This window comes from Columba livia, chromosome 3, assembly GCF_036013475.1.
Source record: "Columba livia isolate bColLiv1 breed racing homer chromosome 3, bColLiv1.pat.W.v2, whole genome shotgun sequence".
In the NCBI taxonomy this organism is placed as follows: domain Eukaryota; kingdom Metazoa; phylum Chordata; class Aves; order Columbiformes; family Columbidae; genus Columba; species Columba livia.
Window position 1 is genome coordinate 28,342,559 of NC_088604.1, and position 15,176 is coordinate 28,357,734.

Genomic DNA, 15,176 nt, shown 5'->3' on the forward strand with positions numbered 1-15,176 from the left:
GCACTAAGCATCTATGTTTAGAAAAGCTTCTTATGAGCTAAATACCTTCACCGACACTATTGACTAGATGTTCATTAACCATAACAGGAACTTAGATATTGAACTCACATGTAGACACACATCTAAGTGCCTTCCCTTTAAAACCGCTTTCTACCCTTGACACAGTTTCTAAATCTGAGCACCTTCACAAAGATGACTGGCATATTTTCAGCAAATCATTCATGCTCATAGAAGAAGTCTGAAAATAATTCCAGAGCCATCCTGATAAGTGCTAGTAAGTTAGCTGTATCTTGTTCTTACTCAGCTGGGTAGCTGGAGGGAATGGTAAGTGCATTACTGGATTTTTATTGGGGCACCATGCCACTCATGGCTGCCCTGGTGCGGAGGGCATTATTGCTGTACTGCATATCAATGCCTTCATTTTGTCATGCATGACTTCCACTTGAGTTTATATATCATTAATTCATGGTATGTATTTAAGTAGGCAACTCACTTTATTCTACTTGACATCTTACAAATGTATGTTTTCTTGTGTTGACCAAGAATATTAAGTTTACTGGACTGCTACTGATAAATCTGAAAATTTAGATTGCCTTTTAGGTACGACTCTAACAGCACCTCTTATCCCTATAGGACATGACTGCTATAGCTACTATAACATTTAAAGATTTTTGTCATGTCGCCACAAGGTTTCAAAAAATAAGAGTGGAAACAAAGCTTTATGGGACCGGTGTTGCTTAAGTGTCTAAGAGAACACACTAGTCACTGTGACTCAAAACAAGAAGCTAGTAAGTGCCTGCAGTTGTCCTTCATATGGTTACACACAGAAACACAAGTTTTCAAATAATGACTATGAAATAGTTTGTGCATTAAGCCAGCAAGTCTAACTGCATTGTCAGATAAATTCAACATATATGTGCATGCACAAATGTGTGCTGAACTGTTTGTACGTAAGGTGTCTTGTCGTGTAAAAATCTTGAGCTAAATCGTATTGTGAATTAATTTGTCTTACAATAGCAGTCAAAATATGTCAGGTAACATTCTAGACTATGTAGAAAGAAAAACATCTTTATGGTAAAAATTTTTCCAAAAGTCAGTTTCTTCCATTTTTCATTCATTCATCATGACTATGAAGATGGATTAAATGTTTACAAAATTATTGTAATTTTTTTTCCTTTCTGTCAGTTTATAAGGTATTTTCAAAAATTTGTTATATTTTTGTATTGGAATAATGGAATTTGACATCAGAATAGTATCTAGAAAGTTGACTTGAGCTGCTAAACATGGCCAAAGGAATTCACCTGCCATTTGTTCATCAAGGAAATAGTTTTATTGCTTGCCAAGTATCCCATTAAATTGAGGATGCAACAATGAAAAGCTTTTTACATTTGCTTTCCTTTCTTCACGAGATGTATGTTGACAGGCTGTATTTCTAGCTGTGGAATTCAGAGGCTAATATATAGTTGAAGAAATCTATTTATTAAATTATTTCTTTGTGAAAAGAGCAGTAGCATTCCATTATGATGCCTTGAAGTCAAGAAAAATTATTTTAATACGTTTTATGGAAGTATGTGACACAAATTAATTCTGCTAAAGAAAACTGCTGACTAATTTAAAATTTATAGAAATACTGTGATGAAAGCCCTACTGGCAATTCTTCTCCAATACTGCCATCTGTAGAATCTTTCAAATATTACATTGCTGTTCCCTTAAATGAGATTATCAGGTTTGTGAAGTCCCTTATCTGAAATTATAGGTCTTCTTAATTCCTCTGCAAAATCGAGTAAGTTATCTAGGACATAAATTTCATATGCTTAGGATCTAGAGGAATTCTAGCTTATGAGTAAATATATCTCAGTGCTTAACAGAATGTCAGAGGAACTTCATTGACTCCAAATTTATTTTGATCAAGTTTTTCAGTGCCTTAAGTGATACTATTGATGTCAAGATGAGAGACTTGATTTAATCCATTAAAACAAATGGCAAGAAAAATAAAAAAGACAAGCCACAAATGTTTGGATGCTAGAAGACTACTTCAGGGAGACATGATATATAGTTGCTCTGTTAAACTTTAAACCTTCATTATTAGCCACTGCTAGAGACAGGATTACTGGTGTCACACAGGGACACTGTTCTTATAAGAGGAATAAGCTGCTGAGGTACAATAGGGTAGAGATCAGAATATAATTGCAGACAGTCATTATGGATACTATATTTGTATTTTTAATGTTTACATGTCTTAATAATTACCAGTTGCAAAAAAGATATTGTGTTAACATATATAATAATGATGTCCTATAAATCAAACTATCTGCATCAAAAGGGTTTTAGACTTGCTTCTTCCCAAGGAAGAATTATCCCTGACACTTGATCTTGGCCACTTTTTTTCTTATAGTAGTAATCACATTGAAGTCAATAGGTCTACTATATGTTTGCAGGAGAGCTTAGTTTTCCAGCTACTGAACACTTATTAGTACAGCTCTGACTCCTAAAGCTTAACCATAATGTACCATATCTCTGTGCTGATAGTCTTGCATCCTTGGTGGTTTGAGTTGCTGCTCTAACCAGTACATATCATGTTACTCTTTAAGAACAGTGAAGTCCTCATCCACACATCTGCTTTCAACTTTCATTTACATAGTTCATAAAGAGCCACAAACATTTTTATTGTTTGCTAGGCAAATTAGTGCTTCATTATTGTCAGTTTATGTTTAAGTACCCTTAACATTTGTGGTTAGAGAAGTCTTCCTTATTATTGTGCTTCTACCCCTACTGCCCCATTTACTCCACCTGACTTGTTCTCGTGCAATTCATAGTATCGTACTGCATTTACCAGTTGCTATTATTGGGTAAAGCCCTATTTGTTCTTACTCTTTGTTATTCTCCTCTGCTTTTTCACCTTATAAATCTCTTCTGTCATTTTCTCCTACCTTTATTTATTTTCTTTTTCCTGTTTTTCTTGCACATTCATTAGTCTCCATCATTTAATTTCCCTTTGTTCTCTCCTGGTCCCTTGGGCTGTTCATTGCTCTCTGTCTCTTTTTCTTTTGGCTCCAATAACCACCATCAATCCAGAGATGAGATATTCAATCTTGATAAGCAGCTGTTTTTTAGCAATTTGCCATCCACTAAAACTGCAAACTGTGCTTTGAAAAATTTCATTATAATTCATTAATCTGCCAGAGCCAGGTGAAATGCAGGGCAAAGAGTTTGGTCAGGACCCATAGTCCCTATTTGTAAAAAGAAAGCTTTTAAGTAAAACAGAGAGGAACCTTCTAATGCGTTTACCAGGTGGAGGAATTACTAAAAGGATGACAACCTACAAGAAATACAATTTTCTGTTGCTCAGATATACGCTATTTGTGCTGGTAATAGTGGCCGTAACAAGAAGATCCAAATCTATTCTGAAACCAGAACACAGGAGTGTTTACCTGATTAATTGTGTGCTTTATATATAGCACATGTTCTGTTGATCAGTGTCCTGAATTCAGATGGTATTACTTTCGAAAACCTCACTTGAAATGAGAATTCAAAGTTGAAAAGTTTATATAAAGAGCCCTGAAAAGCTGTTACAGCAGAGGCAATAGACCAAGCACACTCTTACATGGAATTTAACAATGACTTTCCAGAAACTATATTCTCTTTGATTTGAGCCTACAAATTGCAAGTGCTTTCTGTAATGGGATTTTAAAACTATCCATCTATAGGGTGAGGACTGCAGATCAGTTCAAATGCAGTTCAGCTGGTCAGTTTTGTGCTTGAAACTCACTCTGTAGGCCCAAGAAGGAATGCTGGACCTTGGCAGGCAGTTTGGAAAAGGAGCTATTTAACAGTAACTGGAGTTCTCGAGAAGATGTACAGAGAGTTTCTCAAAGGAAAGACATCAGCTTGTACAATCGAATTTAAGAGCGCCAGAATAAAAGGTACGGTCTGTACTACATCTCCTTGCACACAGAGGTGCATCAGACACTTAGAGGACAAGTCCCTGAGTTTGTAGCACCCATGTATCCACATTGTCAAATATTCATTTGTGCAATCTCTCAGAGAAGAAAACAGACAGATGAAGGATTCCTTTACTTGAGGCTAGGAAATGCAAAGCTGGTAAACTGAGGACATACTTTGAGGGTAACATGTTGGAAGACAGGGAAAATGGGCAACCGAAGATTATTACAGTGATGTTTGCATCTTTTATCATCATTCCAGTACAACCCTTCCCAATAGCCAGTGAAGTCAACAGGAAAATTGGATAAGGTCCTAGATGCTTCTTACTTCAGAAGCGTACTCAGAAGTGTACTACCGAGCTCTTAGGTGTATTTCTCAACATGCTTCATTATGGCGAGCTTGGAAATTGAACTAAGCACTATAATGCTGCTCTGCGCTGCTTGCTGTCCCCTCAGTATCTGACAATGCCACACTGCTCATGAATTTGGTTGAATTATTTGGAAGAATTGAAGGAACAGATAGTGGAAATCAACATGTAACAATCCTTAGCTTTAAACTACTTGATTTTTCTAACAGAAAGAAGCACCAGTTTCTTAAATAAAACTGATTTTGTCTCTCTATGTCACATTTAATCGATGTATCACAGAATACTGTGTTTTTCTGCCTAGGCATTACTGCATAATTGTATGTACAGTGCACTATCCATTTGACATACCTTGTTCACAATAGGTACCGGTTGTTCCAAGAGGACAGTGACATGTGTAGCCATCAGGCAGTGGCACACAGGTTCCGCCTTGCTTACACAGATGTGGAGGATCGTGCTCAGGTTCACATACTGACACTGTTTCTGTGCAAAATGCACCTTTCCATCCAGTGGGGCAGTCACAGCTACAGTGGATAAGTGAAATGAAATAATGCAACATAATTATCAAATGAAATCAACCCATCAGTAACAATGTAATCAAGATTTTCAGGTTTGGTACCTATTCTTATAACTGACACATCAGAGGTAGGTTTGATGAAGCATTTGATGGAAAAGAAGATAGTGGATTTGACTGTGAAAGAGATGGAAATCTGTGTTATATATCTGTGACTGTAAATCTATGCCATAAGCACATTTTCTAAACTAATTGAATCACTGGACTTGTTAGTGTCCACTACTCTTTATGCCTTTCTTTCATCCATGCCAGGAGAATATAACAAAAAAAATTCACACACACTAGCCTGTAAATTTAAATTTAAAATTAGCATGAATTCTATATAAATTGTTAAATACAGAATACAGTTGGCATTGATGTTAAAAATGCCCTCCTTACTGAAAAGTGTCAAAATATTAACAGTTAAAATGAAATATGTTAGACCTATTGTATTTAGAATTTAGTGACACTTTATCATAAAACAAAAACCAAAACAGTTACACAAGTCCTAAGCTCTTCTGAAGCACCAGCTGAAGGCCAAATTTTCTACCTAGGGGTATCTAAAGTGACACTGCGTGCTTACCTTTAGCAAACTAAATCCTGCCAATCATGTCTGATGTTCTGTTCAAAGTACACACAAGACATACTTTAACTTAATTAACAAGAGACAGTCATAACATATCATAGACAATCTTGCTATTCAAACTTTTCTATTTTGTATGACTCTATGCCATAAATAATGAAGGATATTATTGTCCCTTGAACATAATTTTTTTTATTTCATTATTCATATATTTCTTCTTTGTTTTGTTAAAACTTAGTAGTTGTGCCCTGTTGCTGGCCAGAATATAAGCTTTTATGGTACATATTTCTGCTTTTATTTAAATCAAAGTATTATATCTGTAGCAACTGAATTTACAGCTTAACAGCGTTGCACACTTTCTGACAGGGTGGTGAAAGCAAGATATAAAAGTAGCTTAAAACACCACCAAAAACTTCTGATGAGATCTCCTTTCAGGAGAGGAAATGCTTGAACACAAATCCAGTTCCCTCAAGGACTCTGCTCTTCAAAGGAACACAGATGATTTGAAAACAGAAAGAAGTTCCCTCTGAGGCAATGTGAGATGGCATTGACAGCTACCATACATTGACAAAAATGATATGCATGCTACATGACACCTCTGGCAATGTTTCGCTTTTCTGTGAGAGAAAAAAGTGGCCATTACTGGTCCATGCATGCATATATACATAGTCTAGGAAGACCTAGATGTCTTGAAATATGAGAAGAGGAACATAGTTCAGTAGCAGGACACTACAAATTAAAAGCAAGTGAACAAAGAAGCCTCAGAAAAAACAAATTAACACCCTACTCTCCCTGCCGCTCATTTTAGAACAATCCCCAAATAAATCTGGAATAGTAATTATGAAACTATAATGATGAAAAAGAACTATGCCTATAATATCAAGCTGCCAGTGTAGCTATGTCACCAGCTGCCACCTGCTTTCCAATTGCTCTCTAGATCTTGCTGGTGGTGGCTTTGTGAACCTTACAGACATGAGGATACGTTAGCATGGCTGGGTAAACTGCTGAAGCAAGGACTGAGGATGGTGTAGGTGAGCAGATGGGAGTGTCATGCTTCAGCCCACATTTCTATTTTCTTGCAGTTTTGGTTTTATATCTCTCTAACATGCTCATGAGTGAAAAGAGTGCCATTCTCTTTTCTTATTTCTCAGAAAGAGTAAACACTCTGAATGTCAAGGATTTAACCATTCTGGAAGGATCCTGCAAAGTGCAATAGTAGGGAGATACCTGTAGCACAACAATTGGAAAACAATCCCACATTACATCTTTCAAAGCATTCCCATCATTACTGTATTTAAGAGATATAAATAAGGTCATAAGGGGACTGGGGAGGGAACTGCATGCCGCACTTCAAGGGTAAATTTTCCAAATTTTAGTTCAGCCTTACCAGCTTTAGAAGCACTAGTTTTGTACAGGTTTTCTCAGATTTGTCTCAGGGGCAGCAAAAATAGTTACCATGTAATTTTCTCTGCAGCACACAGTAAGTGGATTATTTTTAGCTCGACAGGAATGTAAACTCTTTTCTTTGTAGCACATGGAAGGACAGGCCTTTGTTGTTTTGAAGAAAAATACACAGAAGCCCCACAGTGTTGTTGGTTTTTTTTTTCTCCTTATCTGTCTTGCTGTCTGCAGTGTTTTCAGTCAGTGTCTTCAGATGTTTTAAGTCAGCACTTATCTCATTTTTAAATAATTATGCAAATATGTGTAAATAAATGAACACATGCAGAAGCACACGGGGAAGCAAGAATAATTAATCTTGGCAGATACTTTTAAAATCAAAAGTGCTGGTCAGCAAAGGTTTTACAGCTGTGTTACAAAGTGTTTGAAAACAAGATTTATTACAATGGAAGTGTTGATACACAACAGCAATTCGGAACTACAAATGTACTTCCTTCTTGTATGCCTTTCAGTCTGGGCACTATCATCCATCTACACTTAGTGATAAGGTATGAAAGACCATAGACTTATCTTCTGGGCCACTTGTCCTCACCACCACTTATTAACCCATAGGTCAGCCAGGTGAACAGCTTATATGATGAACTGACCTAGTTCAAACAATTTTAACATGACATCCTTACTAACACACCTTGTATTGTTTGAAATGGATTAAGAAGGTCTTACATGAGCAGGCCAGCCAGCAGATCTGGAAAGGCAACAGTGAATGAACACTTGAGAATGGCATGAAGAGTGACCAGGGAAGGTGCATTTGAGAGTCAGGAAAGTATCCACAGAAATCACAAGTGGAGGCACAGACAGCTGTGTCTATTAGGGAGAGACTGAGCAGGAGAGAAGGATGCACAGGAGCTAGGTAAGGAAGCTCTTAGAATCTGAACTGGCTCAGAACTTTCTGATGTTGGGCAGTCAGTGGTTTACTCCAGAAAGGGGAGTCTTAGATGAAAATACTAATTTCCAGGAAACAGAAGTCACCTGTTTTTGCTCCATCAGAAATGTTCAGAAATTAAGACAGTCAAGCTGTCCTCTTTGCTATTTGTTCTCTGCTAGTTAGGTTGCTCATCTAGTTTTTTAAAAATGTCTTTCTTAAACATCTAGTTCTTTCCATGCATTTTGTAGTTAAGTTGGGATGCCAGTGACTTTAGTGGAGCAGAGTCAGTCCATGGAATTTCTTTAAAAAGTTCCCCAGAAAGTGTTCTAACATAATTTTAATATTTTAGTTTTGATTACGATAAGACTAAAATTTTCTGAGTAACTCAATGAACCCTTCAGCAGTTTTCTCCCTCCTTCCTTCCCTCCTTCTTTCCTTCCTCCCTTTTCCTCTTTTTTCTTTTCTTCATTTTCTTTCTTTTTTTTTCTTTTCTTTCAAGATGACAGGCCCCTGGAGACTTCTGTTACGAAGCCACTAAATTACCATAGTTATTATTCTAGAGATCAGTCTATAATGTAGTCTACAAACAAAAGAAAGTATACTTACTAAACAGTAGAACCACTTTCTATGCACTTCCCACCATTTCTGCATTTTATTAAACTGCATGGGGAATCTTTACATTGTCCAACACTGCGACCAGAATTGGGGTGACCTTCTGGAGTCCCTGGCGACTTAAACTCTTGATTCATGCTGGTGCGAACTTGAACGTCAAAAATGCAACCTCAAAAGTCGGAAAAAAAAAAAAAAAAGAAGTTTAAAACAAACACAGGAAGTAAAAACAAACCAAACAACAGGTCAGTGTCAACCCTCAATGAATGGGTTCCACTAAAATGTCTTCAGTGGGTGGACAACCATGCCATTTACGTGTGCTAAAGATATGCTGACAGTAAGTGCAAATAAGTGGATGATTGTAAGTTCCTTCATTTAATAATAGGCAAAGCAACAGAAGTAATTTCTCAAGGAATATACAGAACACAAAGTCAGCAACTAAGGAATGACTAGGTGCAGTTTTGTATTTACACATGCATGCTCTTACAGGAATGCTTCTATATCAGATAAAAGCTGTCAAAAACAAACAAATAAACAAACAATCAGAAAAAAAGGAGAACATATACCAAGAAGTGTGTTTAATGTAAAATACATAAGAATCCAGAGAACACTGACTAATATAATGCAGGCAGGAAATGTGGACTTGAATTTCCTTAGCTTGAAATGGACCCCTTCAGGGAAGCACCTAGACCCTCCCCTTCCTAAGTGAATGCTTCAGGTACATACAGATCATGTTGCATTTGATCACATTTTGAAGTAGGTGTATGCTGCTCCTTCAGGCCCTTAATCTCAGAAAAGAATTCAAAAGTTTAATGTATACCAGTAAGGTAAACACTTCCAGGTCTGTTTCTTGGTCATGTGTAGCTGCAGTATAGCTGCATCTAGAGTACTGATGGGAAATGGTCCCTAGATTATGCTAAGTCCCTGAATATACCAAACAACTGTTTGGAAAAAATACAGTTGTCACAGATCAAATATTTTTCAGGGACCATTGTAAGAATTTATTTGTAGGGATGATTGAGTGCCTGTGCCTTGATCTCTACCCTGATGTTCTTTTAATTTGCTAAAACATTGGCATCCCAAGTGAAAAGAGGGGCCAAACTTCAGAGTGAAGCAGAGGTGTTCCCCACTTGCTGCCTCAGGCAGCTCCCGCTTAGCCTGTGGGATTTCTGGGGAGTGCCCCTTTGGAAAGTCTTTGCTGTTCCTCGTGACAGCACAGAATCGTTAGCCTTATGGGTCTAACTTAATTAATCAGTATTTCTGAATCACTTTTCCAGATCCGCATGCTCATTTAAGTACTGCAAACCTGAATATTATGCCATATATTACAACTTTTTGGATCAAACCCTAAGTAACCTTTCAAAATATACCTCAACATCCAAGTGACTTAGAGTTACATTTAAAGGTAGCCTTAAGCACTTTAGAAATGTCATCCAGATTGATACATAGATACATACAATTTTAAACTGAAAATCGGCTTTTAAAACACTTTAGCTAAACCAGTACAGTAATGTGTTTGGAAATGCTCATACCTTTCTAAACCTGATTTATACAGTTTAGCTGAGATATGGTGAATTTCTACAGTGTTTGAAATCATGAAAATAATGGGTATTCAGCAGCGCACGCCAGAGGATTTCTGCTTAGTATTAAAAGAATGAAAAGGACACAATATAGAGATTGCAAGTAACCATCAGTCTGTTTTATAAAAAAAAATAATTTAGTATGAGTTTTTGCATGCTTCACTGAAATCACAGAAGAAAAATACTTGCACCTGAAAGACACAATCAATGTCTAACTTTGATTTTTTTTTTTTATAATAACATAATTTTTTTGGAACAAAATATAAGCAATACTTGTAGCAAGATAACCCCTTTAACTACAGTTAGAACAATGTTAGTAAAAGCAGCTTAGAAAGGCTTTTCCCATGTTATACATATTTTTTAGTCCTGTTTATATTAACACACAGCTGATAATTAAAAAAATCATATTAAGCAATTTAAAAATAACCTAGTTTGATGATTACTTGTTATCTTCATATTATTGCTTCTTTGCTTTTAACAGTGTTGGTTTTAGGCCACCATACGCTCAGTAAATCCTAACTAATGTTTCATCTGTTTATCAGCAGCAGATAAAGCATGTTCTGTTCTCCTAAGTCTTGCTGGAGCACTAAGGAAAAACAGCCCAGAGCTCTGTGTAAACAATGGAAAGCACAGTGAGTACCCAGGAACTGGTAAGGTCACCATGGAAAATAAACTGGCATTTGTGCTGGTGACTAGTTTAACTGTACCAGCGGAACATCAGGGTTAGAAACAGTTCTTGAGCACTTGTAAACAAAGCATATAGTATGTATTAGGGTGTTTTGACCCAGCTTTATGAGTTCAACTGATTTTTTTTATTTTATTTTCTTATTTCTTCAAATTCTTAGTCAGTGGGATGCAGAAGAAGGACTCAGAGCAGCAATTTGAGCCTGTTGTAGCAAGCACTGTACAGCCTCCTGCAGAAGGATCAGCTGATGAATGTGCCTTCTTTCTGACCTGAATTCTCTTTGCTTTCCCGGTCCTGGGCCTCTTTTAACGAGAGACTGCCAACTATGCTGAATAGTGGAGAGGTTTTCTGACAGAGCCAAATTTGCAAGAGGAACTCAAAAGAAATTTCTGAATTTGTGAGTTAAACTTGTTTTGATCCTGAAGATTAAAGTTTGATGCAAATAAGCTGAAATCAGACTCAACAAGACAGTGCACTTGCTGAGGATATACTACCTCTTTGTTTGTAATCCTGGGACTGCACTTAAAGCTTTCTGCCAAAGACTTTTTTTTACTCTCAATTTAATTTATAGCTTTCACTCCAGTCGTGCAGAGTGCACAAACCACCAAAGAGTCACAAAAAATAGATTAAAGAAACTTCAGAGATTATAATTAAAAACATGAGTTCATTACTCGGCTTTACTTCTGGTTTTTGGCTATATCCTTATCATACAATTTTTTTTTTTCCCCAAAATTTCTCTCTAGTCTCACTTACCTGCTTGGAAGTCCTTAGTACTAATTTGACTAAAAATACACAAAGCAAATAGAGGCATAGATAAACTGTGGACTATCTGAATGGAGTACTGAATTTACGCATTTCTAAAATTCTTCCTGTTCTGAAGTGCTTTGCTTTTTCCTTGCTTTTTTGACTGCTTGTGAGTAGTGGGGTGTTTGTCTAAAAGAGATGGCCCCTACAATAACTACCCAGTGCTGTTCTGAGCTATGACCCAAACTCCCAGAGGGCCTGTATGAATCATACCCAACTGTGATACAAGAGGCAACACAGTAAAAACTACTTCAGAAGTCACTTTCCTCTGTGACATCTGTGATGCAGAACATAAAGAAAAGTAGTCATTGCCCTGACAGGCTTACAAAGTATTCTATATTATCATGAACATAAACTTTGACCACAAGGCTGTATATGTATCTATTTGGAACTCAATTGAGTTCTTGGGTTTACTGTATTTTAAAAGGTGATGGCAGTAGCTGGAATTTTATTTACTTCTGTACTCCTTCAGTGCAGAAGAAACAGTTTGGCTTTATGGTAAGAGCTTCTTTTGCCTTTTTACTCCTCTACTTAATACCATTTGCTTTCAAACAACAGATTGCTTCTATAGCCATACTTCACCCTGTTTATGAACAGGACCACAGGAACAATCATTTGCTCTTCACTTATTTCTAGACGCAAGCTCTGGCTCTCCATCAATTGCTTCTATGGCTAGAGACTGCATCATGCCACCATCGTAGCACAGAGTGTGAAACATCAGAACTTTCCCTCTTTTTTCTCGCTCACACCAGATTTCTCTCTGCCTGTCTCAGAGATGCAATGTCCAGAAAGCCAGCTGTAACTTCTGGCTTTTTCCAACTAATTCTCTATCTCATCATGTGCAGGTGAGTCATAGTTTGAGTTGTGCAAACATAAACATGAGGTGGTTGATTTTATACTCCATTTCAGATTGTCCATAATGAGCAGGCTGAGTCTTTTGGCCACAAGCCTTGCAGCTACCTAAAACCCATACTGACTTTTTAGAGCAGCTGCAGGATCCTTTGCTACACACCTCAGAAGACTCTTGAATGGCCCACTGTTATAGGACAACACAGAGAAACTGGACACTTAACTATCCTACCATGTTCCCATTTAAAAAAGGCTCTTGTAAGCCCAAATTTGGATGAAGTTTAAAGCTGAGAGCACCTCAAAGTCCACATGAACATGGCTGCTTCATCTGAGCTCTGCCTTTACTAATTTCTTCAGTTTCTTATAGGGGCTTAAGGAAGTTTTCTAAATTGCTCAAGCTACTATCAAACATTCTTCAACCTAGCAAAAGAATCTGTAGTGCTGATCCCCAAATTTCCTAAACTTAAAATTCCCAATCTTTTGGTTATTAAGTTAGTATATTAAAGACATTTATTTTCAGTTTCCTGCTCCCTCATGGAATTATTTGGACAACAACTGCTGAAAGCATGCAGGTAAGGGAGGAAATGGTCTGAAACAGTAGCTGTACAGAGTAAAAACCCTAAATGATTGCACACTGACACTGGGGACAGTTAGTCTGCAGCAGCAAGGCTGACCTCAATGTTTCTTGATCCAATAGTGATTGCTTACAAAAGGAGAGGTACACTCTAGTATTAGAAGCAAAGTGGTTTTAATAAATCATGTCTTCTAAAGCAGCCAACAGAGCTTCCAGAAAGTTTGAGCAGTTTAACTGACTATGTGCTAGATAAATTTATCTTGTTTGTCACTTCCAGAGTTTTTGTGTGGGCTCCCTATAGCTGCAGATTGGCTGAAGTAAAATGGTTCAAAATTCTCTTTGGTGTTAGTAGTAATGAAGTTCCTGCTCTGGAGAGGGCTGTGGAGGTTTATTTCTGATCCTGAGGATCCTGAGAGCTGAAACTGGGGAGATTTCTGTGCTAGAAGAACAAATGAGATGCTGACTACCTAAAAAAAGTCATATGAAATCCATCATAGGGAGGCGTAGCTTCCTTGAAAGTCAATGTGCTCTGAAGTACAGAGGCAAACTGCTGGTGAGAACTGGAACAAGGAATGAATTAGCAAATATAATAGACCTAATACTGTGAATGATAAAGAGAAAACTGTTTATGTGCTACATGTCTGACAAAATTTTGAGGTAGACACTTATTTTTAAACAGTAAGAAAAATCAATACATAGTACGGTAACTTAACAGTACATGAACTCTGAAATATTTTGTTTCTTGAGGGGAAAAACTATTCATTCTGCATTTGTAGAAATTTGGCCGCCACAATATATTTGCAACATGAAGAACCTCCAAAACTGGCAGAAGGTTTGTGGTTAAAGTGAAGCACCAGAGATTCCTGTTGGAATAGACATTAACATGTCTATAAAATAAGCCAGAAGTACTTCATAAATATTGACACTATTAAAATACTTGCATAGACATTATGTTTTACAAAATGCCAATTTGCAAGCTCTTAAGAAGTTATGAAAAGTATAACTATTCAATTCATACTTCCTGAAAAGATGGAGACGGGTGAAATGTTAGTTCATATGACTTTCTGAGTGAAAAACTTATTATAGGATAAGAAATTGATATTGAGGAAGCTTCTGTGTAAGACAAAAAAGTAAGCAGTTACATGGCCTCAGTAGAAATGGAGTGTAGTAGTATATGAAAGTGAACTTATTGCTACGCTTGCCTTTCATAATGTGGCCCAAATGTTATAACTGAGAACTCAAACTTAGCTCTGCTCTGGCAAAACCTTTTCATTTTAAAGGTTTTCCTGTGCTTAAAATTAATTGAAGTTTATCTCACGAATACTGAGCACATTATTTCTATGGAACTAAGGAAAGAAAATGAAGAAGTGTTTTGAACAAATCCTTTGCTTCACTGCTGATCTGGTAGGAGTTCAATTAAGTTTTCTACAAAGCTTCAGATATCAATTTTGAGGTAGAAATTATTATCTGTTAGAAAAAGAGCTGAAATATTTGTAACAGCAATTACTTAGGTCCTACCTAGAGACCTAGATCATCATGTCAGGAAAAACAAGACAAAACAACCCAAATTTCACTGTATCCTATCATAAAGAAGCTTTCAGCATGAAAACTGATACTCAAAACAGCACTGTCAGTGACAATGGTCAGAGCTAGTGGGGGGAAGAATCTAAGCTGCTTTACCACAGAGAAAGGAAGTCCTTTTGGAGAGATGCTGTAGCATAGGGACAGATAAGAAGAAATTATATCATGGCAAACTTCCATTTTTATCAGAAACAGAAAATATTAAAAACAGTTAGCAAAGCTCCTATTTGCATCATGTTTCTTATTTATCATAGTGAAATAATGAAAAAGTCACAAGAATCTCAGCCAAAGGAGATCCTAGTTTGTTTCCTTACAGCACAGAGATGTTAGATCTTTATTTCATAGGCAACTGAAACAATCTAATGCATGTTTTAAAAGAAAGTGAAAACAGCATTATCTTTACCTTGAAAGCTGTTCTTAAATCTGGACCCGTTTGGTAGGAGTTCTGGAATATACTCATGATAGCCACCTAAATAAAACTGACTGAAGACATTGAGTCCAACCAGTCTCCCAGGAGAAGTGACAGTTTTATTCTTGTGATCATCCACCTTTCAATGAAACATTTATATTTGTTACAATAAAGGAATTTACGTTATATAGAAACACCTAATGCAGATCGTCCTCCAAACTTAACAGGGAAACACAAAAGTAATTTTTCAACTTTCCATATAAAATGTGGGGAAAAAAAAAGAGAACACTTTAATCTAAGAGCTATCCTTCTAAAGGAAA

At 36.8% G+C, this 15,176-nt stretch overlaps 1 protein-coding gene across 1 annotated transcript in view; it reads right to left on the minus strand.

The window, feature by feature from the left end:
* The window catches only part of EYS (eyes shut homolog), an 870,368-nt gene that overhangs the window by 22,056 nt on the left and 833,136 nt on the right, over nucleotides 1-15,176 (minus strand). The window contains exons 45-47 of the mRNA XM_065056200.1: nucleotides 14,851-14,995; nucleotides 8,372-8,546; nucleotides 4,658-4,830 (exon numbers count right to left, since the gene is read on the minus strand). Coding sequence (XP_064912272.1) covers nucleotides 4,658-4,830; nucleotides 8,372-8,546; nucleotides 14,851-14,995 — 493 coding nt within the window. The remainder of the gene's footprint in view (nucleotides 1-4,657; nucleotides 4,831-8,371; nucleotides 8,547-14,850; nucleotides 14,996-15,176) is intronic.